Source organism: Nannobrachium achirus (assembly GCF_963921795.1).
Source record: "Nannobrachium achirus genome assembly, chromosome: 5".
Lineage (NCBI taxonomy): Eukaryota > Metazoa > Chordata > Actinopteri > Myctophiformes > Myctophidae > Nannobrachium > Nannobrachium achirus.
This window is the reverse complement of record NC_137814.1, coordinates 38,626,795-38,653,398: the sequence shown is the minus strand read 5'-3', so window position 1 is coordinate 38,653,398 and position 26,604 is coordinate 38,626,795. Positions and strand designations below refer to the sequence as shown.

At 41.6% G+C, this 26,604-nt stretch overlaps 1 protein-coding gene across 2 annotated transcripts; it reads right to left on the bottom strand.

The window, feature by feature from the left end:
• rc3h1b (ring finger and CCCH-type domains 1b) lies at nt 1-26,128 on the bottom strand. 2 transcript variants are annotated; one of them, XM_080726888.1, is made up of 20 exons: nt 26,024-26,128; nt 24,282-24,714; nt 20,344-20,464; nt 17,822-18,061; nt 17,521-17,696; nt 17,073-17,273; nt 16,719-16,851; nt 16,378-16,496; nt 15,634-15,746; nt 15,258-15,503; nt 14,827-15,044; nt 11,463-11,875; nt 10,608-10,766; nt 9,840-9,995; nt 9,465-9,687; nt 9,113-9,206; nt 8,300-8,396; nt 7,497-7,694; nt 6,516-6,619; nt 1-5,983 (listed from the first exon to the last, which is right to left on the bottom strand). In XM_080726888.1, exons 2-20 carry the CDS (start codon nt 24,510-24,512, stop codon nt 5,827-5,829), a joined length of 3,399 nt encoding a protein of 1,132 aa, XP_080583014.1. In that variant the 5' UTR covers nt 24,513-24,714; nt 26,024-26,128; the 3' UTR covers nt 1-5,826. The 2 variants fall into 2 exon arrangements, with proteins under 2 accessions (XP_080583014.1, XP_080583015.1); XM_080726889.1 differs by having other exon boundaries at nt 9,113-9,203.
• Nucleotides 26,129-26,604: the final 476 nt, after the last annotated feature.

Genomic DNA, 26,604 nt, shown 5'->3' with positions numbered 1-26,604 from the left:
TTCACAGGTTAATTTTTTTCCTCTCTTCAAACTTCCAGTTTGACCTCCCTCTTGTATCAAACAAAAAAAAAGCAGATTGTATTATACAAAAATGCAAACCAATTTTCACACAGTGAATTCTCTTACAAAGTCATAAAATGGCGTAATAATGGCTACATCCACATTGGAGGAAGATAATTCTAGACATTCCTTAATGGAGTATAATATACATATAAAAACTTTTTCTTGCTGAAATCAAACCTGTACCTTAATTTAAGAGATATCTTACAAGGGAGTAATCATGTAAAAAATGCTATTTGCACATCTCCCCAGAAAGTCAGGGAATAATATGAGAGCTTCAAACAGCAGTAACAGAGTTCAGTGGTCAAGGGAGTGGGGGGGATTAATTGGCTGTGTGAGTATAGGGTAGGAAGCAGTTCCACTCAGAAACAAAACAAAAACAGGAGGCTTAAAAACTTCATTGCTATTCAAGCATGGAAACCCACCCTGTATTATCAGTATGTCAATGCTACCCCATTATATAGAATCAGGAAGCATGATGCTGGAGGTTAACAGTTATCTTAAGACTGAGAAGCTAAAACTCAAACTCATAGAGGTCCTTGCATTTTGTTGCTTGTACCTGTATGAGTAGTGACAAATAGACCTTGATTCTTAAAATGCACCCTATTTCTGTTTAATCTTTCATCCCCTCTTTTGACTGAAATTGTAATTCCCTAGGCACAACTAACCACTTTAACCCTAGCATCACTATTCTGGGGCAAACAAGCTTGCAATGCATTGCGAGCTTGTAGATCTGCTATTATCAAAGATATTTGGTGTAGAGGGGTAAAAAAGGAGCAGACCGAGTGACCCCAGTCAACTAAAGTATATAGGGTTTAAGTGGTTAAACAGGTGGGCAATTGTGACTTGTAATTGAATACCAGCCAGTGTGTGACACACTGACACTGTAGACAACGTGTTGACATGACGCCATGCACTCATCAACATAAGACTTGGAAGTCAGTGATTTACTCAACACTTACAAGAAGAAAAAGAAAGAAAATGCAAACTGAACTAGGTCCATAACATTTTGCTAACCAAAAGTAGTTCAAATCTTAAGAGATTTGTATTATTGCATGAGTTAAGCAGGGATTAAAGCAAAAAAACAAAAAAAGAAAGATACTTAGGTCAACTCCCAATCTGCGATTTGTGAAACGGCGTGAAAGGAGCCCCCCCCCCCCAAACTAGTGCTCTGTTTCCTAAATAAATAGCACAATATGTGAAATTATGTTTCATTATTAACATTCTAAATGTATGTTGTCGCTGTTCTACACAGCCACCTAGTTGACATTTGTTTTATCAAAGATGCTTCTGATGTACCGAGGCATGTATTCTAGCGCTAGTATGACCAATTAAAATACCCTTTAAAGGACAACTTTAGTTTTTTACAACAAGGGTTCATATTTTAGATTGTAATTAAAGAATATAAAAGATGTGTGTTAAAATTCTTTCTTTCTATGGTTTTAGAGTCTTATTTCAGTTGTTGGGGGCATGCGTACAAGTGGCTAAATATGTCATTTTACATAGAATAAGCCCATTCCCAAGATACAAAGCAAACTTTCATGGTTGGATGTGACTTATGGGGGCTAGAAGTGTGACTGTAAATACTAAATAGCAATAAACTGCAAATAAACTGCTTGCTTATTGTGTCTAAAAATACATATTTAGCCACTTGTACACATGCCCCCATGCATACGCATGCCCCACATTTTAGCACGCTAAACGCGATAAAACAATAGAACGAAGCAAATAAAACATTTTAACACTCACTTTTTCTTTTCTCTAATTACAATCTAAAATATGAACCCTTGTTGTAAAAAAACAAAGTTGTCCTTTAAGGCCCTTTCACACTGGGCGCGATAACGATAAAAAGAATATCGTTGTCAATTGAAGTGGATGGTAGCGTCCACACCACAACGATAAAGCCGTCATAATTGATGTGAACGCCGACATATCGTTATTGCGTCCGGTGGGAATAAACCTTTAATCTTAAAATATGTATTTATTACTGTAGGGCTTGACTTGACCAGCCACATGGTGCAGAGAAGCTATGTTAAAGTTACAAGCCAAATAAAGTCATGCTGGCCTCTATGGAATCCAAGTGACTGAAATCGGTCGTGGCGACTGAGATTTTGGATCTATAGTTATATCATTTTTGGTAATTCGAGTGATAGTTTTAAAGTCTTTCTGTACGACTCCTCAGTCATGCCAATTTAGCATCAATTAGCTCCTGATCATCTCATGCTGTTAAAATGGACAAGGAGCATTTCATGAAGAAAATAAGGCCAACCTTTTCATCAGAGACTTCCTGAATTGCCACTTGGGGGGATAAACGGGAGGAGAAAAAAAGATTTTCTAATACCTCAACACCATCACCCAGTACAGCACACTTCACTGAGAAAAAAAATAAGCCATAGTCAGGGTACATTTTCTACAATACAATCTAGCACACACAAAAAACATTTTTTTGTATTTTTTCAAAAGTTATTGAATTTTGTCTTCTTCGGAAGCATAGTCTATAAAGAACATTTTCTTTGTTTGAACACAAAAAGATTAAAGTGAACACATCAATGCGCACAGAAGTCCTTCGACTGGGAAAGGATAAAGTCTGTGTTGGCAACCAGTGGACAGAAAAACAAAAAACAAAAACAAAAAAAATATTTTGCTGATTCTAAGTAGAGATCATTTAATATAAATGCTGAGCGAGTAGTAAGAGGTGGCACATTAATAGTGCTTTAGTATATTAATGTATGTATACATACTCATATGTATAAGTTGAGTTGTGTACCTAAACAATAAATGTAGCAAGGAACAGCCTGAGTGGCTTAAAAGTGTGGTTGGGAGGAAAAAAAACTAGGAAACCCCAAAACATTCACCTTATAAGATCTGACAAACTGGAATAAGAGATGCCCAGTCAAATGGCTGAATTGTGTCGCAGGGGGTAAGTTCCTTTCTACCACTGTGGAGAGTGATTCCTCTGCGGCGCCTCCGGCTTGGCCGGGCAGTCCAACAAACACAACTGGCCGTGTTTGTAGGCCTGTCACAATTATGACATAATTGCCTGATCGCAATTATTTGAGATAATTGCAATTATTTGAGATAATTGCAATTATTTTGCATAATCCTGAGCTTGTATATGGGCCATTTTTTATATTTTTGAGAATATAAAATTATTAAATGCATGTCCCGTTTTGACCATAGCACATAATTTCATTATTCATTTTGATGATTGGTACAGGTCATTTGTCAGTCATTAAGTTATTTGTCATATCTGCCATGGGCAAACAAATATAAGAAAATGTCATGTTCCAATGTTCAATACCCAAATCACAATTATATCGTTAATCGCAATTATTTGTGTGATGATTAATGGCCAGCAAAGAATGTCATGATCGTGACAGCCCTACGTGTTTGTGGGTGGAAGACAGCAGGGGAGGGTGTTCATCAGGGAGCAAACTGGAAGGAAGCGTTACACCCTCCCAGTAATCCTCCTCTGGCAAGTGAAGGTGAGGTGAAAAGAAGTGGCGGCATCTCCATGTTTATCAGAGGAGAAATGTCGTTAACTACACACTCCCCAAACAGTAAGGGTTGGCAGTGACGGGGACTAGATGCATATGGCCGGCAATTGGCATAATTACTATATTGGGTGAAAAAATGAAAGAAATAAAAGATAATTGATCAAAAATATATATATTTTTGAATGGCCAAATGATAATTATAGACCTTTATTGATCGTGCAGGGGGAAAGGTATTCAACTAACCGAATATGGCCACAGATTACATCAGCCCATACGTGCAGTTATCCAATTCATGGCATAATATTCGTAACCAAGCATCTGTTAAAACCAGACTGTCAGCTCCTTCTCAGCCCTCGTCTGACCCAGAGGCTGAATGTTAATCCAAAATGACCAGCGCGTCACCTCTATTCTTATCCTTTAACCGTTTGCATACAAGGACCCACTCTTTGCATTTGAGGGTGGTTCTATAAGTGTAGCCAGTCATGTCAATTGTTTAGAAAAAGGCAAAAAGCTCCTTATTGAGCATCAGCAATAAACAATATTCCATGACACAGACCAGGTATTAGTGGTGGTGGTGATGATGCCAATAGCATGATGTGACAATGGGACACTCACTGTAGTGAACTGGAAATGTGACTACATGCAATTTAAGAGGAAAATCTCTTCAAAGGACAAATATTACAGTGAGACATACATTTCCCCTCAGTTAACACAGTTAACCTAATTTATGTACTTTAAATGCATTATAAAGCTATGAAACGCCAAAAGATAGAACAGGATTTCTACACATACGCACTACGCAGTTAGGTTTCTGAAGTTGTTTGGAAATGTTGTACAATTACCAAAAGGAGAAAGTTTGATAAAGTCTTTGTTTTAAAAACAAGGCTCCGAGGTGACCAAAGAGCTTTGTTTGTCAGCCACACCCCCCAAATTGTAACGATGTAAAGCATTAAAAAAAAAACACACACAAGGGAACGCAACTTCATAGAAGTTAAGGAGAACCAATGACACAATAATCCCAATGGGGAGGCCTTTTGTGTGACCAGACGGGGAGCTCCGAGAAGGGAAAACCATTACTCCTGTTTGTGGAAAAGAATCTGGGTTTCACTGACTGTGCATATTCAAAAGTACTCCTTATGCCGTAAAAGCAGTTCTTACAGTATACTGTGTATATAAGCATGTTTTGTAAAACACAATCTATTTCATGGCATTGAGTGTGGTGTGAAGAACTCCACAACAGTCAATTAAAAGACTGAATGCCAACCCCTCCAGAACATACAGGCAAAGACATTGCAACCAAACCACAAGTCACACCTCAACCAAGAGAAGCTCATAGTAGGTTCCCTTATAGAAAACATGAGGAAAGCTCATTATCAAAAAGACTTAAATTTGCAATCTTTAAAACAGAATGCTTTGGTTAAATATAGAATATACTGCTTTTCAAGTATGAAACAGACATATGATGTATTCATAAAATGCACTAATAAAATTCATACTTCTCATGGCTGGGCCAGGTAGTGCATGTGACTAGAAAAGAACACCTTGCCTATTGGCATTTGAAGGCCTAGGATTGGTGCAACATTTGCCTGCTTTTTCCTTCCCCGGACCTTCGTCGTCTGGCCAACCACATTACAATTCTGGGGGTGGGGGTGTCAGGGAACAAACAATCATACTTCTGCCGCGTTTACAACTATAAAACAGTCATCACATTGTAATGGACGACGCTAATTGTACGAATGTTAAGGTTTATCGTGCAAAAGGGGTCTATGCAATTGTTTTAACTAATCTGCTTTGCTTCTCTGTGCTCAAATTGTTAACTTATCAGCTACAATTCAGCAATTATCTGGGCTGGGGATCGCTGAAGCCGACATATTTTACCCATCTGCGTGTGCCATGGCTACTGTGCAGCACTGGGGGGGTAGTCTTCTTAAATCAAGATGTTATCAATGCCACCGTCATCATCACCACCATTTGCCTTTCTGACATTCTCTATTTGTGAGCCTTGTTTATCTGTAGTCCAAGTAAAAAAACAAAACAACAAAAACAAGAAATGTTATCAAATGCCCTGGTTTCCAGGCAATGAAGTCATTAAAAAAAGCTCATTCACAGAACAAAAAGAAAGAAAATTCATATCACGGCAGATACTGCTCATCTTCTAAATAAAACTGATGTGTGTATGTGTGCCTGTGCATGCTTTTCAATCGAGCGTGTGTGTGTGTGTGTGTGTGTGTGTGTGTGTGTGTGTGTGTGTGTGTATTAAATGTGTGGTCTAAGAGCATGAATGGACCACACCATTCTTCTGCATGTCTGAAGCGCCAGTTCCAGCATCGGAACAGAGGCTCATTGATGACGTTTTGTTGCTCAGTGACAGCATGGATCCACCAACCCCACTGTCTTGCAGACTGCTGGAGCCATTCGACACCTCACTGAAATTAGAAAGGTAAGGAGGGATAGGACGGAGTCAGGCAACGGTTGGAAAAGACATTCAAGGATGTTTGTGCTCAGACAAGAGCCAAACAATATATCATTATTTTACAAAAAATAGCATATCTAAAAGCTTGATGCGTTGGGAGCTTGTGGATTGGCTAGTTCTTAAAACTTTAACCAAATTTACGTTTTTCGAATGGATAAGGATTGGCTTTATGCTTTTTGAGAAAACTATGTGGCATCGTTCGGCCAGGCTCTAGTTCAAACATATCGCCGCTGTCGGGCAGAAACCTCGTATCTCCAAGTTTCAAATTTGTAATTTTTTTTTTTCGCAAAGTAAAGCACTGCTTCATCATACAAGAGCATCGCACAAAAGCAGTGAAAACAGCTGATCTACGGCGTTGTGTGCTTGTAGATCGGCTGTTTTCACTAGTTTAAATCGTTTAAAATATGATTAATACAAAACAAACGGTTTTGGACATACAAGGTTTCCACCCGACAACAACGATATTGTACATGTTATTGGCTCACCCTAGGGCCAGAGAGATTTCCTCCAGCTGGGTCTTGTGATCCGGCTGTCCGTTCTCTGCAGCCTTCATTTTATACTGCTGAACGTCATGGGCCACCTGGCTCTCCTGTTGGAAAAGAAGGGCTAATGAATAACCCTCAGTAATGCTCAATGATAACTCTCAACCAACTAGAGCAGCTTTCCCCCCCATTACATTTAGAGAAGCCTATTATTTTTACCCTTTTTTCCGTAGTCGTTACGCCTATTAATTCCTCCCACTTCTGTTGTACCCTACTGGCTCACCTGCCAGAGCCCCACTGGGAGGACATAGAGCCTTTGTCCTACTCCTCCTGCTCCTAGTCCCAGCCTGTAGGATTATGTGCATTGACAAATATCACCCTCCCATCCGGCTTCCCTCCTCCTCTAGCCCCCGAACTTGGCTGCAGTTCGTTGGCGCAACCTGTATCGCAGGGAAGGCGGGAAGTGCGGAAAGACTACTGGCCAATCACTTCCTTTTATGTGACGCACACAAAGCTTGCCATGTATTCCCTCAAAATGGCGCCCGAGATACAGACACCCCAGAGCCGGGCAAGGCGTCTACCTTTATATGTCTATGAAAAGTACCTATCCACCACCATGGAGTTCAGATCCACCATGGCAAATCCTGCTTGCCAAGTGTCTACGTGAACACAACTGGCCATGCACAGGGGCGGGAGGCCGGTCTACAAGGTGGGGTAGTGCCTGTCAGCACATGGTTTTGAACGGGAGGAGTAGGACAGAGGTGAGGCAGTAGGCTACAACAGCAGTGGCACAACCACAAAAATGTGTGGGGAGGGGCAATTGGCTAAAAAGGCTAAACTGGGGGGGGGGGCAAAGGCCTAAAAATAATAGGCTGTCTTTTTTAGGGGAGGAGAAACAATGAGAAAAAAAGTGGGTAATTTTCCTTTGATTCTTCACATGACTATCACTCCACATGACTATCACTCCACATTAAGTCCTCTCACCATGGCCATCCTCTTGCCAATCTCTCTCTCCACCTGGTGGAGCTCAAGGCTGAGCTGCTCGCTGGAAACTGCTGCTGAGCTATTGCCCCCTGCTGGCCACTTTGCCTGCTGCTGTTGGCCTACTCCTCCCTGGCCCTGGCTGGGCTGGCCTGCCATAGCACTGGCCTCCCTCTGCATCATCAAAGAGTTACTGGCAGCCTAAAGAGGAAAGGGAGGAGGACAATCAATACCAACAAAAATAAATAAATCTTAACCACGTAGATTTGTCTACAAATAAAAACCCACTACAATCACAAAGGCTTAAGAATGGCCTATAAGGATTTCATATGCCACTACGTGTGGACTTCCCACTTGCGCTGTATTCCCTCAGGTCCTCAGCAAGTTTTGAAGTCGATCAGCCGTAATACGCAAGGGGACACACTGATATGCATGGAGAGATTTTGTGCGTTTATAGATAGAAAAAGCACTGTGAAGGAGAATGCCTGCAATACTGCAGATTAAACAAAGGTCTCAAAGTGCACGGCTCAACGATATCGTGAAACTGAGAAAACAGCCAGCACACATTAAATGTGTTTTTTTGTTTTTGTTTATTTACCTCTCCATGATGCATCTCAACCTAACAGGTATTCCCCAGTGTCGTCGCTGAGGAAGACCTGTTAGGTTGAAACCTGCCCGCTGCTCTGTCCGTGGAAGTTTATTATGTGCTGGCTGTTTTCATACATCACATAAAACTGATACCGATTCGAATGCAAGCTGTGAAACAGACACAGGTAGTATTCTAATTGATAAGAGAGCATCAATACCTCCATGCTGTGCATCTGGGTCTGTTGGTTGATCTGCTGGTTGACCTGCTGCAGTTCAATCTTTAGCTGCTCTCTGTCGGACGCTGCCACAGGCAGGCTGGAGAGAGGTGGACAAACCTTTACAAGACCATCCACACTGTCCTGCATATTTGGTCATGGTTTCAGCTCTATCACAGCCCCTCTGACTTACACAAGTTACACTACAAAATATACGGTAAAATATAAACTATGCACAAAAAGTTAAGAAACGTAACTACGGCCCAATATTTGTTCCCTTTAACAATACCAATTGGTATTATGTTTTATATCATTTTTATCGTTGATTAGTCACCGTTTACGAGGGACAGCTTGTATGCATTGGGCATTTGCGGAATGAGCAACACACCAAAGAATTATCAAAATGGCCTGCAATACTGTTCTGTTGGTATTCACCTTTGTTGCTTGGTGCATTGAATGATTGCACTCTCCCACAGTAATAAAGAAAAAAACACATATTGGCCATTTTTACACTTTAATTTTAAACTCTATGTCAGGGACGCCCAAAAGAGTGAATGCCAGCAGAATAGTATTGCAGGCCATTTTGGCACATTTTTTGGGGGCGCTACCCACACGTTTCCTAACTTTTTGTGCATAGTTTAGTATAAAATAAGAAAAGAAATGAAGAGGTGGTACTACTGGCAGCATGTCGTGCATGCAAGGTTTGTCACTGATCAGCCCAGCAGTTTGCTATATTAGCTTCGGACAGAGACAATATCATAGATGGCTGGCCTCTGGCAGAGCCACGCCACACAATAGGACAAGTATAAGACTCACCGCTCAAAGTGTCCCTGAGAGGAGGAGGAGCCGGTCTGGTGGGAGGGGTAAGAGGCTCCGCCCCATCCTCCATGGTTTCCATACGAGTATTCTGCTGTGGGGAAGACAATAAATAGTGATTGAGCTCCTGTTCGTTTCCATGACTGACGATGCCAAGAATGGAGATTTGTCAATAGATAGAAATGTCGAGAGAAATTAACTGCTACACCTGACAATGATGTGTTACAAGAACACACCAAGTAGAGTGTAGAGTATAGCAAATAGCCATTGTTAGAATATTTGTGTTCATGTGTAATCCATTTTTTAAATATAATGATATCAGAAAATACACAACAAATGAATAACTGCTTACCAGCCATGGGCATGTGTTTTGAGTTGGGGTTCTGAGGTGTTGAGGCCATAGCCTGTATAGGGCCAGTGGTCTGATAGCCCGTCTTTGAGGTGCGGGAGATGGCACCAAAACGTGACACCGTGGGCTGAGGTCCAAATGGGATAATGGGGTCATCGTCCTTTACTTCTGCCCCCCTCCGAGGAGCTTCAAGAGATTGATCCCTCAGACCTTTAGCCTCCACATTCTACAGAGAGGGAATCATCATTAATGAGTGCAAAGAAGTTAGTGGAAGACATGACAGGGGAACCAGGTGGCATGTTTTCATCCCCACCTGGAGCTAATTTACCTGACTAAACACTCATACCAAGAACAGAAGACAAAGCCAGATTAACTCACCATCATCTCCATGGAGCCTGGCGCCATGACATCTTTGGGTTTGGCATCCTTGGTGCCAATGTAGGAGCCAATCGTATCACAAGACCAGGGCGAGTACTGTCCTGCGTAGTCAGGCTCTCTGCCCTTCCCAAAAGCTTTTGAGTTCTCTTCACCATACTGCAGAGATGTAAACAAGATATTATAATATACAACCAACCATTTCCCCTTTGGAACAGTTCCTCAACAGAACTGAAACATGCCACTGTACTTCCATATTAAGCTGACTACAATGATAGCAGAGTCTCCCCTACTACAGTGCTGACTTGAAAATGTAACCCTTTACAGGTGAGGTCCTATCCTGTCTGCTTAACCCATTTAGAACGGGTACACATTTTGTGTATCATTATTTTATGCTTTAACTATTGAAAAATAGCAAATATACAAGCTCACAGAGCAGCACTGAGTGCCGCGCTGCAAGCTTGTAGATCTGTTAGTTAGTCTGTTCTTGAGAGACTACTATGTCAGTGGTTCTCAAACCTTTTCATGTCAAGGACCCCCAAACTGACATTTATTTGGCCACGGACCCCCATCTCAAAATATTTAGTTCCAGGGACCACCCAGAAGCAAAATTTGAGTTACAAACGTTCGCTTTGAAAATACATACATTCAAAGATTTGCAAACATTTTCACGACTTTTTCAAAAATAGCAGATCTACAAGCTCGCAGCGCGGCACTCGGTGCCGCGCTGTGAGCTTGTATATCTGCTATTTTTCACTGGTTAAAGCATACCTCAGGAGGGTAGTCGCTTGGGAAGGGGTGAGAGAGTGTTGGGGAAGCAGCGAAGGGTGGAGGCGAGATGACCTTCCTCTCCTCCAGCTGGGATATCAACTCCTGCCGGCGACGATGTAGGTAGTCTAGGCTGGGCTGAGAACGGCCATATGATGGCTCCTAACACAGGCACACAATGATATTTAGTCAAAGTCTCTGACAAGGACTTGTAGAGTGAAATGCTCAGAAATGTTCAAACTTAAAGGAGGACGTCACCACTTTTCAACCTATCTTCATATAATTGGTCCTCACTAAAAAATAGCTTTTTTTTTCTCAGAGGAGGGCTGTGGGCAGGTCAGAAACCCATCGTCTTGTGACATCATCGATTGGGAATCCAAGCTAATGGAAACTGCAGGCTTTCTATTCCTGAAAAGTTGCAATGTTAAAGTGGAAGCCATTGTTCTCGTGATAATAAAAATCTAAATATCTTTTTCAAAAATATTGATTGATGATTTTTTGGAAAATGATGATGTCACAAGACGATGGATTCTGAACTTCCCACAGCTCTCCTAGGAGACTTGGACTGAGTAGAAAAGAATTGCGCTATTTTATTATGAACATTAGTGAGGACCTATTATATGAAGATAGGTTGAAAAGTGGTGAAGTCCTCCTTTAAGTTCACATATACCATGATGACCCAAGTATGAATTAAATAATTCAGCACATAACTGCGAACCTCATCGTATTGAGTGCCTGGTCTGCAAGTTAAAGTGTGTACACTTTTTAGCCATCTACACGTATCAGGGTTAGGGTTAACCCAAACATACAGGGTTTACCAAAGAAAAGCGTCACCAAGGAGAATCAAACTAAACTCACCCTATATCCCCTCATGGGTGGAGGCTGGGTGCCTGGTGGATAGTAGCTTTCTGGTGTATACCTGTCCCGACCAGAGTGCTCAGGGTGGTAGAGTGAGCCACTCTGTCCTGCTGACTGAGGGTTGCCATCGAGAGGTGCTGGGCTCATTCTGACCAGATCCTCCCTCTGAGAGGGGTATGGCTGGGGAGGAGGTGGGGGGCCAGGGTAGGGGCCATGTCGCCCCCGTGTATCATAGTGTGGAGGGGGAGGGTAGGAGAAAGGCGGACCAGAGTGAGGGGCTTGGTAGGAGCGATCTGGGGGGCCATAACCACTGTAGGCATCCTGGTAATGCGGCCCAGCTTGTTCACTTGGTGGTGGAGCATTGCGGATATAACCACGATGGACATATGGTGGCGGCTGCTGGTAGGGGTAACCTGTGAAAGGCAATGGGAGAACCTAGTCAATACAGTGGGTATTGCAACAATTGGGGAAAAAGGCTTAACACTTCATTTTTACCCCCACACTGACAAAGAGTACCACAACAGTGCACCATACTTGTTAAACCCCATTCGTTAACCTGAACATACTCCTAAACCTTAACGACGAAATCGTGATTTGGAACCACGAGATTAGCAAATCACAAAGGCTGCGCTTTCTTTAGTTGTCCAACAGCAGTGTGATAAAAGCTGTAATTTCCGTTCCAACAAAGTATTCCATGGCTGCAGGTAGTGAATGTTATTGTAATCGTTATAACGTGCTTAAACCCTTGTGCATAGATTAAAAGCTGCCGTTTCATTTGCTGTGATGCTGAAAGTGAAACTGAAAGCAATGTTTTATTTTGCGACGGTAACACGTGTGAAACCAATGGTGGAAAAAGTACTCACATTTTATACTTAAGTAAAAGTATCAATACTGCAATCCGTTAAAAAGTAATTAAGTCCGGAATTAAAACTGTACTCGAGTTAAAGTACAAAAGTGTTGGCATCAAAATGTACTTCTTATCAAAAGTAAAAATACCAAATATGTGGAAATAGCAGATCTACAAGCTCACAAAGTACAGTTAAGTAAATGTACTTAGTTACGAAACATGGTGTCATAAGGTGCATTTTTTTTGCCTTGAGTGTAATGAAAGCAAGGCAGCATTATAAGGTAAATTGTTCCGTGACAATAATAAGAGAGTATAGCATTACTGAGATATTTCTGAATATAAAAACGTTTTAAGCAAAATAAAAGGGATCTTTTTGGAACTGATTGCCAATTTGCCTAGTTAGTAATACTCTTTTTAAATGTATTACACATTAAATATTCAACTGAAGCTTGACTTATGGTAGGCTAAGTGATTTTCTTTGGTTAAAATAATTTATTATAAGAAAATAGTGCTTCAACCTTTTAACAAAAAAATATATATATATATCACTTACACTACTTTAGAAAATATTGTGAAACAAATCGCAATATCTGTCGCAATTAGATTTTTTTCTCAAAATCGTTCAGGCCTACTAGTCAGGGAATATTAATAAAACCTGGGAATAAATTTGTTACCAAACAATTTCTTCACCAATGTGTTCGTAAAGGTGTCTAGTAACATATCTAACAAAGATTGAAATTCAAAATCCCTAGGAGAATTTTTGACAGCTTGGGTACTTTAGAAAATATTGTGAAACAAATCGCAATATCTGTCGCAATTAGATTTTTTCTCAAAATCGTTCAGGCCTACTAGTCAGGGAATATTAATAAAACCTGGGAATAACTTTGTTACCAAACGATTTCTTCACCAATGTGTTCTTAAAGGTGTCTAGTAACATATCTAACAAAGATTGAAATTCAACATCCCTAGGAGAATTTTTGACAGCTTGGGTAATTCTGGGTCTCATTCACTTACTATACACTATAAGGGAATAAATTACTCCCAAACAATATGCTTTAGAGGGGCAGTTCACCTCTGGGGCAACCAGATCTTATATTATTGTTGTTTGGGACACGATCAACACAATTTTGAGTTATCTTTTGTGTTCAATCTGTGTTTTGAGATATTTTAGTATTTCAGCATGAATGATGATGCATTTTGCATCATATGATGCAGCATGATGACTCAGATTGAACTGGCCCTTTAAGTGGCATGCTGTGAGGGGTCAAACTAGGTGTTTTTAATTATTCTGAATCCATTGCAAGCATTTGTTTTGCAAGAAAAACATTCCTTGGGCCAACAATGGACCCCATAGAACTGTGAAAAGTGATGACTCATCACAAAACCATCGTTCTTTGGGGGTGTTTTTGGCCCAATGGATGTTTTTCGTGCAAAACAAATGCTTGCAATGGATTCAGAATAATTAAAAAAACCTAGTTAGACCCCTCACATTACTACTTAAAGCATATTTTTTGGGAGTATTTTTTTCCCTTATAGTATAGTGTATAGTAAGTGAATGAGACCCAGAATTACCCTAGCTGTCAAATATTCTCCTAGGGATGTTGAATTTCAATATTTGTTAGATATGTTACTAGACACCTTTATGAACACATTGGTGAAGAAATCGTTTGGTAACAAATTTATTCCCAGCTTTGACAGGTATTGTGCTAAAATTCCCTGACTATACCTTAAAGGTGGTTGCACACTGCACTGCATGTTTTCGTTGCGTTTTGGAAATCCGAAAGCCGTAGGCCAGGGAGAGAGAGAGGAAAGAGAGAGAGAGCAAGGGAAAAAATCAACCCTGGTCCGAAAATAAATACGAAACCGGCGGCAGTGTGCAAACGTGATTGACATAACGTGAGGTTGATTTTTTTATTCACGCGCTCCGAAATTCACTCCGATATTCGGCCCGAAAAACGCAGCAGTGTGCAAAGACCTTCACTCATTTGCATTTAGACCTGAGGCCGATTCTAAAAACGCCTTCTAAATCCTTGCCATGGAAGCCCCCCTTCCATGGCAAGGAGTTTTCTGAAAAAGATTTTAATTACTTTTCTCATCTGTCCATCTAGACATTTTGCCCTATAGATGGAACACCACACACACACACACACACACACACATCATTCACATGACTTACTGCTTGGGAACAATCCCAGTTGCAATATCATGCACACTATTAATTCAGCATTCATGTCATTCACCAGCACTCAATATCACTGTATCAAGTACGTATACCGGTATTACAAGTACCTTTTATCAATTATAGAGGGTTTAAGTTGTACCGGATATGCAGCTCGGCAAATAAAAGGTGAATTGATCCAGTGCATGACGGAGGACGATATCATGATAAATTAAATCTCCACGTTACGATTATGGTGAGGGTTCTTTATCACGATAAACGATAATATCGCTTATCGTCCCATCTCTAATATATACATGGTATGCAAAATGTACACACGTGGGCAGGTCTGCTCTCACCTGCTGGGTACTGTGAAGGCTCATACTGTGAAGCAGAAGGTGGAGGGCGACTGTCAGGATAGTACATCTCTGGCAGTTGCTGCTGTTGGGGGTACATTGGAGACCCCCTAGATACCACAGGCATCTGCTTTACCCCAGAAAGGTGGTCTGGTGGCCCCCTGGGGTGGACCATTGCATGGGGTGGCAGGGGCATTCCAGGTTTAGGCATAGAGTCCAGGCTACAGGAGAACAAGAAAGAGATAGTGAGTTAGAAACAGACCAGGAAATGTACATAAGCTAGAAAAAAAATACTTTTATAATCTTTTTTTTAGGTATTTATTTTTTACAATAACAAGCTACAGATAAACAAGAAATATGATCCACAAATATTTTTTATTACACACATACACACTAATGAAACCAGCCAACCAGGCTAGGAAAAGGAAACTCACGAGTCAGGGGGCGACCCTGGGGCACTGGAACTCCCTCCATCCATCTTATGTGGCTTACGCAGCAGATCATAAGCTCCCGGTCCCGACTCAGTGCCACGGGCGATAAGCAAGGAGGGGCCACCACTGCCATTGGTGAGGGGTGAAGGCTTGCGGGTCACTGCTACATCTAGGGGACAGCCGTCATCAGGCATGAGGCCTCCTGAGCCAGGGAGGCGAGCCGCCAGCCGCTTATTCATCTTACGATACCTGGGGACACGAATAATGCATGCAAACGGTTACTCTCTCGATGTATTCTCTTGACCGTTAGTGGCAGAAAGGATAAATGTGGAATATCAAAATAAATTGTTGAGTATATGTCGCTATTTGTCAGACATACTTCTCCAGCTCTTCCTGAGAGTGAGCGAAGGTGCAGCTGGCTCCACGGGGACAGCCTCCCTTCTGCTTCATGTCCCGACACATGTAGGTCTTGTATTTACTGTGCTGAGGCGGCTAAATGGAGATACATGTACATCTTTAGTACTACAGAGATCTGAACGGAGTTGCACACTATGCCCAAACTACTGAACTTTACTGGCATCAAACCCTTACAATTCCTCTGATAGGCTTAAAGGACAACTTTGTGTTTTTACAACAAGGGTTCCTATTTTGTTAGTCATTAGAGAAAAGATTTGTTAAAATATTTTCATTTACTTCTTTCTATCGTGATTTTAACGATTTTGATTTGCACGCATGCCCCCAGGTTGGGGGCATGCATGCAAGTGGCTAAATATGTCTTTTTAGACACAATAATCCCATTCCCAAGATGCACCGCAATCTTTCATTGGCAGATGTGACTTATGGGGGCTGGTGTAAATAGTAAAAAAGGAAATTGCCGGCTTATTGTGTGTAAAAAGACATTTAGCCACTTGTACGCATGCAATACACAATAGAAAGCAGTAAATGAAAACATTTTAACACTCATCTTTTCTTTTCTCTAATTACAATCTAAAATATGAACCCTTGTTGTAAAAAACTAAAGTTAAAGTTTAAAATGTAGTTCACAATTGATTGACAATTGACAATTAATTCACAACTGAATGAAATGACACTGGGTCTTGTGTCAATCAAAAGTCAGGCAGACCTGCTGAGGATCAGCTCCCTTCTTGCTGTGGTTCTGGATGAAGTCAACCAGGCCATGTACCACCGTCTTCACTGCTACCAAACCCTTCTCCAGCTGCTCCCATGTAGGAGCAGGTGCATCTGTGGACAATAACAGAACAATGAGAAAAAAAGAAAAGGTTTTTGTATTCTCAATCAATCTTTAAGTTTATGTTTAACAGACCACAGAAGAGCAGTGGGTGAATGGACAGTTCATAATTTTTGCCCCAAGTGTTTTACTGCATCTCTGAGCTAATTGCACTTTTGACTAACAAAGTAGAGAGAGAGCACTAAGCTTGCACATAGAGAAAGCGGATTACTTACCAGGACTGGGGTCAATGTTAGCCAGAAGCTCCAGATGTGGTCGCAGTCTGTTGAGGTTGGCTGGGTCTCCTGTCCTCTGCAAGGCGATGGTCAACTCCTGGACACTCTGGGCAAACGAGGCTGGGGTCTGCAGCTATGCCAAAAGCACACATATAGAAGTGAATGATACTCTCAATGATGGGAGAGGTTTTATGATTGACAGGCAAGATAAAAGGTTTTACCGGACAATTACCCAGCCAAACAAATAGTTAACATCTCAGGAACACACAAACAATATGCTATATGGTCACAAACAACAGGAAATCTAAACAGAGCTATTCCACCACTCACACAATGAACAAATGCAGCACATACCTTATCGATGATGGACTGCATGTGAGACTTGTGGGACTGGTCTCCGTAAAGCAGGGAGGACCACTGGTCTGGGGCGATGCGCAGCCCCCCTTCCATGGCAATTTGAACAATCTGAGAGTCGTGCTCGCGTCGCAGAGCCTCATATGTGCGGAACTCTTCTTTCAGCTGCATCAGGGACGAGTCTTCATCGCGTTTGGTAACCTAGGCGACAAAAGAGATAGTAAGGAGGAACGTTACACAGTGTGTATTTACATTACATTCTGTGCTTTGGTACATTTCTGCTTCTCAGAGAGCTTTTATGGTTTTGTTTGCTTTGGATTTTATTACTTTTTTTGATGGTTGCCAGGGTGTATATGATTTCTAATGGGGGTTTCTCAGGGTTGGATATGCAAAGACTGATTATATGTAATAGAAAGGTCAAGCAATAGACATTAGTCCCAAGACGAACCTTGAAGCAGGAAGCTCTGTAGAGAAGCTGCACCACATGGCCTATGCTGGTCTTAGAGGCCTGTGGGAAGCGTGGCTCCAGCCTCTGGACTACAAAAAGAACCAGCACCTTTCTGGAAAGAGCTGAGCCGTCCTCCAGAGCCAAAAGAACCAACTTTAGAGCCTCCTCCTGCATGGCTGCGGAAGAAACAAACCTCAATCATGAGTATCAGAAGCACAGCCTTCACATAAATCACACACAAACAACACTGAGCAAAAACAAAGTGGGTGTTCTTAAAAAGAGTTGAGGGCTTTCTTTCTACCTGGGCCAAGGAACTGACATCCTCGTGCACGGACGGCGGCCCACAGGTTGGACGAGAGCTGCTGCGGGTTTTGGTGCTGCAGGATGAGTTCAGTGACAGTGCGCTCACCCAGAGAGCGCGCCGCTCTCATGGCTCTGACACGTCCCTCCTCTTCCACCAGCTGGCAGTGAACCAAAGTCACCAGTTTCCTCTGCATGGGCCGACTCAGCATGCTCTGGGCTGTGCTGCTCAGACCCACCCCTGGTTAAATGACACAGGAGTTCAGTTTGGTGAACAAAGGACAAAGGAATGGTTCAACTGTCCAGAATTTCCAGTTACATTCTAGGTTGGTTGTTTCTAATTTGTTTTGGACAGGCAGTAAACTGTGATGATGAATGAATGATGATGAATGAATGAAGTGCACAGGGGTGTGCACAGTATCTGAGGGATTGGATGTAGGAGTCTCAGAAGAAATGTTGGAGTGCGCGTTGGGCAGATCTTTATGCTCATACATGGTGTTCCATGTCCAGGCAGTCTGTGATGTCAGTACTAGGACATCAGAGTATGACGTGATGTGAGCATGCAGACAGACGGTTACCATGGCGGCGAAACTGTAGTATCAGTGATGTCAGCATGCAGATGGTCAGACAGACATTATTTGCTAAATGAATAGTTAGATGGGTTTATCCTCGCACACGTCACAATTTATTCTAAGTTGGAATCCAATAAGGAATATTTAATTATCTCCATTAATTTTAGTGCCATTATTTTTGTAATTATTTGGATACAGGGTGCCGCCATTCACTGCGCATTATTTTGAAGACCCCCGGAAGCCACAATTGTGTCCATGTTGTGGAAATTCACAGTGTTGTGATGGGGATCAGGATGTTTACTTTCATACAGAAATGAAAAATTTCACAGCGGCTGACCATTGCAGCCCAGTGTCGTTGTGAAAAAGAAAAGCGTTTCTCAGCGATCAAAGCGTTTTTGGAGAAAGATTCCGAGATAAAGCCGTTTCTTTGCAGCACAATGAATAGGATGACGTCATCACCCAAAGGAGTTTTCTATCACCCGTTAGTCTCATTGACCGCGCGCTAGTGTTATGTAATATAAAACAATATCCCAAACTAGTTCGGGATCAGCACACCATGGCTGGTTCCAAAATCTAGTTCGGGAATGGCACTTAAAAGTTTTGAAAAATAAAAGATCCCTCCAACTTTAATGACACTGAAAGTGCAATTCACTCTACAAATTTTCCGTCCATTTGCATTGTGACATTTCTTTACCATTTAAAATAGGTCAAATCTTATTTCATTGTAGAGCTGCACATTGCTGTAGTCCCTCTTTCACAAACACATCAGACTCGTCTGTGAATTACCCCTCCTCTCCATGCACACTAGTCTGAATCGAAAGATAATGCGTGGGAGGAAGGATAGTCCGCTTTACCCTGCCGAGAAGACAGTTGGCCAAATTCATGAATAAAATCAATCTTGAGCTCACAAATGGTTAGGATCATGAACCTCAATCTAATCTAACCCCAACCTCAATCTCAGAGACCCAACTCTTCAAATAAGTTGCTAGCAAGTATGTAGGGAGCCTAGCTATATGGCTGGGCTGTCGGGATTAGCAGCACGATGTACACAGCTCCTAGTTAATAATGACTGCTTGTGCAAGTGGATAATTAATGTTAAGTATTAAACTATAAATTACCAGCAGCCAATCTAGTCTGGAATATTTCCAGACTTGAACCAGTGCTGATGTGGCAGCTGTAGCAGCAAGAAAGGCTGAGGAAGGTCTAGTTTTAGCTAATGGTGAGAGAGATGGAAGAGAGAAGGATGCTACTGCTGTGGGAGAGACAGCTACAGTAGCGCAGAAGCAGGGCATGCAGGTGTGCATTTCTATTCTTCTGTAAATTCTGTGTCATGTAGTCAGGACACACACAAGCAGCAATCACAGAGGCATTGGAATTTATGCCCATATGACCAGGCATTGGAATAATTCTTTCAGAAAGTCCCATAAAGAATAGAATATTCAAAACAGAGGGTGTAAACTTTGCAACAATTAGCAGTGTAGCAATGGAGTTTTGGCAATGGAGGACTTTATATTTTTCATTATAGTAGATCCTTTTTTTTTTTTTTACAATGGAGCTGTATACGTTGTTCTGTAAAAAAATGAAATTTCAACCATACAAATATTTTCTTTTTTATATTGTGTGTGTCTGTCTGTGTGTAATCAATTCAACCTGGCATCAAAAGGCAACGCATTGTGAGCTTGTAGATCAACCATTTTTTGCTAGTAGTACAACGTGGTTAAGAATGTGTGGGTGCCGCTTCCTTCCGCGAGCACACACCGCCCCACCGTCAGCTACCACCACCACAAATAGAATCTAATTCTTTAGGAAACACTGCACTGTCTGTCGATAAATAATGTAAGAGGACAGAGTAGAATCCAGTCGCGCGTGCGTGTGCGTGTGTGTGTGTGTGTGTGTGTGTGTGTGTGTGTGTGTGTGTGTGTGTGTGTGTGTGTGTGTGTGTGTACCGTACCTCTGGTGTTACTGAGGGGTTTGAGGTAGAGGGCCAGCTCCTCCACACACTCTCTGGCCTCCTCATAGTGCTGCGAGTCCTCTGGACTGGTGAGCAAGGCAACTGGCTGAACCTTAGGAACCTGCAATAACATACAGACAGGTTACAATTACACATAACACGTACATATAGCTCTACTTGATATACATACTCTTAACTGTGTTCAACTGAAGTTTCTGTAGCACTAGACTGGATATAACAAAGTACCAATATTATGGTTGGGACAAAAAACACATTATCGTGGTTTTGCATTGCAAATTATTTTATATAAAATGTCTACCATGAACTCAATAAAAACTGTTTGGTTCATGTGTCTATATTTGTCTGTCTCCCAATAAAGAATATCACTCGGGGTGTGAGGGAATTATTTTGCCAGTGCCTGATTATTACTAATTTCTTGGCTTGAGCACATGATATCAACAGATACATTTTGACAATAATACACACAAGACAAACATAAAAAACATAAAGCGTTGTAGTTACCACCGGTGAGGTTACCCACTCAACCACATTGGTTTATCAACGCGGTTATAACAAATTCCAAAACCTCAACCAATATATCATCAATGTTCCTGCATTGTCCAATACAAGTATGATTGGTGCAAAATCAAGAACAGTTGAGGGCTGTCACCACTGATCAATGTAATGGTAGTCAAACTTAATTTACAGTGAAACAGTAGGGTATATATATTATATAAAATCCTGAACTTTGTATTGCACTATGCCTTAAACCAGGAGTTTAAGTGTGAGCCATTGTTGTTACTTTTGTTTATTCCATTTTTACCATTCTACAGTGCACACATTCATCTGTAAAGGTGTACATACACGTGTACTGTAAACTTTAACCTGGCAATGATACAACTTGTCTCAGTGGAGCAAGAGCTCAGTGGCTCATTGTCTGTACATGAGGTCGAAGAGAGATAGTTGGATCTGACTCTCCCTCCCGTTGTGTGGTACACAAGACCAAACACTGGTTCTTTACCATATCTTAGGGCAGGGCTTCTCAAACCTTTTTAGGCCGTGACCCCCAAAATAAACATATTTGAACTGGGGACCCCCACCCTGACAAGCACTTGGAATTGTAGGTATTACATTTAATGTGACTCGTTCCATAGATAAATATTGTGAAAATAGCCTAACTACATGCTCACAACGCCTCGCACTGTGAGGAGTTAGCATGTAGATCGACAGTCTTGAAAGTCCTTAAATTATCACTTTATAAATATGCAGATACCCTGTATACACTTATTCTGTGTGTTGGTTTGTTAACCGTTGAGTGAGGGAAACAAATGACATTCATCTGGGGATCCCAGTCACCCCACAAAATAATTTGGGGACACCACTTGGGGTCCCGACCCCAAGTTTGAGAACCACTATCTTAGGGCAAAGCGTCACAGGGTATATTGTTTCAATCACTAAATACATTTCAATATTTCAAAAGGTACTTCAATGCTTAAAATCTGTGTGCCTCTGACTATAATAATCACTGGTATATGGATATTGAGGCGGAAAAGATGCATAGAATGGAACCAGCAGGACTGCTTCTCTACCAATCAGGGCATATTGAGATAATCTACTCTACCAGGTTAACCTTTATAGGTACATACATGTTATGTATCGCTATGCACTCAACTGACAGCTTCACAGCCACAACAATATCATGCAATACACAGACGGAGATTCACAATAGTAGTGTTGTTACAGTGATGTTGAACTCTGTGACTTATGTCTGACGCATATAATTAAGAAAGCATTGAACTCAGCATTGAGGCGTTCACAGGACGCATCCTACTTTAACTTTACCCTGCCACATTATGAACAAATCTGTGTTGAAATAATTCAAGAAGACTGACCCATTCTGATGGATTTCTACAAGTCACAAACGTGACATTACACAGGGTTGAAGCATTTGTCACTTGTTGAGCAGCCACGAGGAGTCAACACTTTTCAACTGGGGCACAAGTTTCAATAACAGCAACCTGAACCTGTTGACCTTCTGTGCCATCATAATTTAGCAAATTATCGACAAAATCCATTGCTCGTCAATAATTCATGACAATAATTAATTATATAACAGTTCAGTTATAATAATGTAGTATGAAATAATGTAGTAATGCCACCAACAAAAGACATTCAAGCCCATTGCTGGCCAACTGGATGTATATTTTCTGCTACCATATCTACATCTGATGCCCCTGTCTGCCTACTATGAGTATGAGTGTACAGTCTACATTGCCTGTATCTATGCTTCTACTTCTGTTATATCTTCTGCTTTGACCTACATACATACAACATAATATAGTAGATACTGAAAATGATATATTATATTCTATGGTATATACTATTATTACTGTTATACTTTGTTGGTATACTGGTATAATTTTAGATGATGGCTGTTGTGACATTTGAATATAGTTTTCTTTTAAAGATAAGAGTTTTCAAATTTGGCAAATTGTATTAAAACTTTCAGATCGGTTCAACATAAAATGATATAGCTATAATTATTAACCCTTTGAGTTCAAAGACAAAGAAAAAAATTGAATAACCACCCGTGTGTACTGTGTTTCCTGGGACACAGTACACTGCTTTATCAACGTTACATTTCTAACTCTTCCTGGAAACGTTGCCAACAAAGCTCAAAGCTATAGGACAATTTAATGTGTGGCACACACTTGTTGGCTGGGCTTCCCTCTGTCTCCCGGAAAGGTAGCTTCATTGATTGCACCACAATAATTGACAGTGTGTGCCAACTCCCCAGCAGACTGACTGAATGAAGCTAAGCCAACCACAACCAAATGACTAGTGAGTGACTCATCAAGGACTACATCAGACTCAGAGCTATGTTTATCACGTAGCCTAAGCTAAATGGACATACCACTACAATAATATGCATAAACAATAATTATAGCTCAACCTATAGTCTCACATAATCAGAGGATCTCGGCCTACTGATACGTCCGGGGGAATCTAAACTCAATATATGGGCTAGAACAGCGGTGAGACTGACAAACCAAGGCCGACCGCTCTGAAAACACTGCCCCAAAATGAAGGACCAAAGGACCACCTTAAGGTTTAGCATTTGTTCCACGGACCACAATGTCGTTATTTTTTCCCAAATAGTTTCCTGATATGCAACATCCTGATAAAAACAATCTCTCACAATGTTCTCTTGCTCTCTCAGGTCACTGCTATGCACACACCCCATCTGAATGCTTGCATAAACCTCCACATGGTAGGCAGGCATTGACACTAAGGTTTGCCCACCTGCCCTCGGCAGGTAAATAAAACTTTCGGGCAGGTAGAGTTTGCTTTCAGGTTGCCCGCCCGGGAGGGGAAGGGGCAGAGAGGGGAAGTAACCGTCTATAAACACAACACATCTGCCTAAACACCTAAACGTGGCTAGAGCGCTCTGTCTTCTGTTCTGTGGAATGTAAAATAAAGCACCGTTTGCCTATACTGTTCTGTTTACTGTTGCTACACTTAAAAAATATAATACCATGGACACATTCAAACATAGCTATGTAGGTATTTGGTATTTGGATTTGGAGGTATTGAGGTATGACATATTTAATCACACAGCCCCAGAAAGTAAAGAAATAGGGGTTAATTTGAGAGGTAATTCAGATCTTACCTATCATTTTATAATGGACAATTTACTTTTAGGGCAAGTGGGCATGACCTTTGAGGAAGTATAACATGACCTGTACTTGCCCATCGGGCAAGTGCCTCTGCTCTGAGACCTTAGTGTCAACCCCTGGGTACCTTATTCATCAACAAGGCCTACCTTGCCAGGTACACATATGCACTTCTCCATAAAAGGGTGACAACTGCAATTTCACTAACAAACAAACAAAGAGGAATCCAAACACACACACACACACACATACAAGGTCTCTCACCTGTCCTCCAACGAGCTGCAGCAGGGCAGTGTTGACAGGTAGCTGCTCGATGTCTGTGCTGATGGCTGTCTGGTCAAAGGGACAGGCCTTGCGGTGCAGCTTGTTCAGGCACATCTTGCACACAGTATGTCCACAGCCCAGACTTATGGGCCGACGAACGGTCTCCTCGAATGTCTGCGTGCAGATCGGGCACAGCAGGAACTCTGTCCATTGCGGAGCTTGCACTGGCATGGTTAAATGTTGACTGGACGAACGTGTGGCAGGGTTTTTGGGGGGATGTGTGTGTAAATGTGTGTGATTTTACACAGAGAAAAAATATAATAATATAATATATGAAAGATTCCACTGGAATCAAGAAAAATTTCTTCCGAACTTAATCGTTCTCAAATGTCCTCACACATTGTGGATTTTGGATCACATCACGTGACAAATACTGCAAGAGAAAGAGAGAGAGGTGGGTTAATTTTAAATGGATTCAATATCTTAATTACATAGATTTACAAAACAGGATATTACATTTGAAAAAATGTACCTCGTCAACATTACATATTACAACCACACTGACAATTAAACTCTCTGAATGAGTTGTAAATAAAATGAATGAAAAAAAGTATGTTGCTGACTAAATTAGTTTATAAAATTTAGAAATGTAAATGTGTGTCAATAAGATACTATGAATTCAAAATGGCTTAACGCTGGTCGGAAATGATGGCAGAATAACATTTTATGGATGGCATGTTAAAAGTCCTTCCCCTCCGATGACAGCAACGTAACACATGCAACAATTCAAACCTAGTAATGTATGTCACGAAACGTTGAGTGAAAAGATGTCTCGGTATAAGATCAAAACAACAGTTGTGTGTGGCCTACTTGTTACCGCTGCGATCATGGACAAAGGGTCCTGGACAGGCTAACAGTTAGCCAATCCTGCCGCTAGCAGCACAACTTATCCACACCAGAGAACATCAACATTGCGCAGATAACTAATTCACGTTTCACAGTTGTCTGTGGCCACGTCTGGACGCGAATGTGTGGGAAACTTCCACGTTATTCTACATTCTCTCTATTTAATTCCTCATAAAACACACTTGGAGGTGTGATGTGTATGCTAGCGGCTTGCAACCTAGCGCACAACGTTAGCCGACTGTTAGCATGTTTAGCTATGGGTGGCTAAGGCTAACGTCGTTGGACAACAACAATAATAAGAATAACTTAAGAATGAAATGCACAACACAGTATGCTGTTGTGACTGCAGCAGAGTTATGACTCGCAGTGCAATGACATTTAAATGTACGTATTAATGTAGCACAGAACGGGACACTAAAGACAAACTGGAAAACGCAGCAACAGTGACATTATGTAACGTTAACGTTAGATTACATGCCAACTGCATGGAAAAGCCTTCACATCTTATTTTATGTCAAAACAATCCACGTTGTTCAATTGATGTGCCGTGCTCAACTACGATTCTAGCACATTAAAATGGTTCAATAACCACAATTACTTTACTCCCAACAATCCACACACTGATGATCAGACAAAGCTAAATGCTAACGCTACTCCTCCCAGCAGTGGTGCTGCTACTGTGTAGCCTGGGCTCTTTACAGCTACCTAGCCAGGCTAGCCTGTTAGCAAGTATAGCTAAAGACCCATTATTCACTAAAACGAAAGAAATGCGGCCATTGGCCGGTCGTACTCATTTACGAAACACTCAAAGTCATATCCCGTCAGCGGATACTCACTCGTTCCAAAACACTTGGAAGAGCTTCATCTTTCTTTAGGAAAATGGTGTTCTATTTTCTCGGTCGCCATGTCGACTGTGTGCAGCTCTGTGCTGCTGCCTGCCGAGCTCTGGTCTGGGATGGGATGGATGGATGGATGGAGGGGAGGGGGTTGGAGATGGAGGGTGCAGGGAGGACACTCTCAGGGGTGTCACACATAGGGGTGTCACACCAAATTCTGGGGCCCTGGGTGACTTTAAAGCAGATATACCGGTACAAGCTCACAGCGAGCTTGTAGATCTGCTATTTTTGAAAAATCGTGAAAATGTGTGCAAGTCTTTCAAATACTTCTAAGGTTTTTTTTTTTGTTTTTTTAAAACCCATGTTTCTATCTCAGTGGTGCTCAAGGACCCCCAAAATGATATGTATTTGGCCGCGGACCCCCATCTCAAAATATTTAGTTCCAGGGACCGTGTTCCATATATCTATGCCCTGTTCACTTAAATGAAGTTGCCCTAGTAACTCAGTCCCACTTCCCCCCCACCCCTTGTGACGCCCCTGGACACTCTAAAGCGGAGCAGGCAGCTAGCCGGTTACAGCTA

What these genes read in the sequence shown, in the direction of transcription:
- rc3h1b (XM_080726888.1), bottom strand. Translation starts at nt 24,512, where the DNA reads ATGCCAGTGCAAGCTCCGCAATGGACAGAGTTCCTGCTGTGCCCGATC. An exon ending in AGGGAGCTGATCCTCAGCAG is followed by an intron (nt 15,747 to 16,377) that starts GTCTGCCTGACT and finishes ATCTCCATTTAG; the next exon opens with CCGCCTCAGCACAGTAAATA. An exon ending in AAAACACATGCCCATGGCTG is followed by an intron (nt 9,207 to 9,464) that starts GTAAGCAGTTAT and finishes TCTTCCCCACAG; the next exon opens with CAGAATACTCGTATGGAAAC.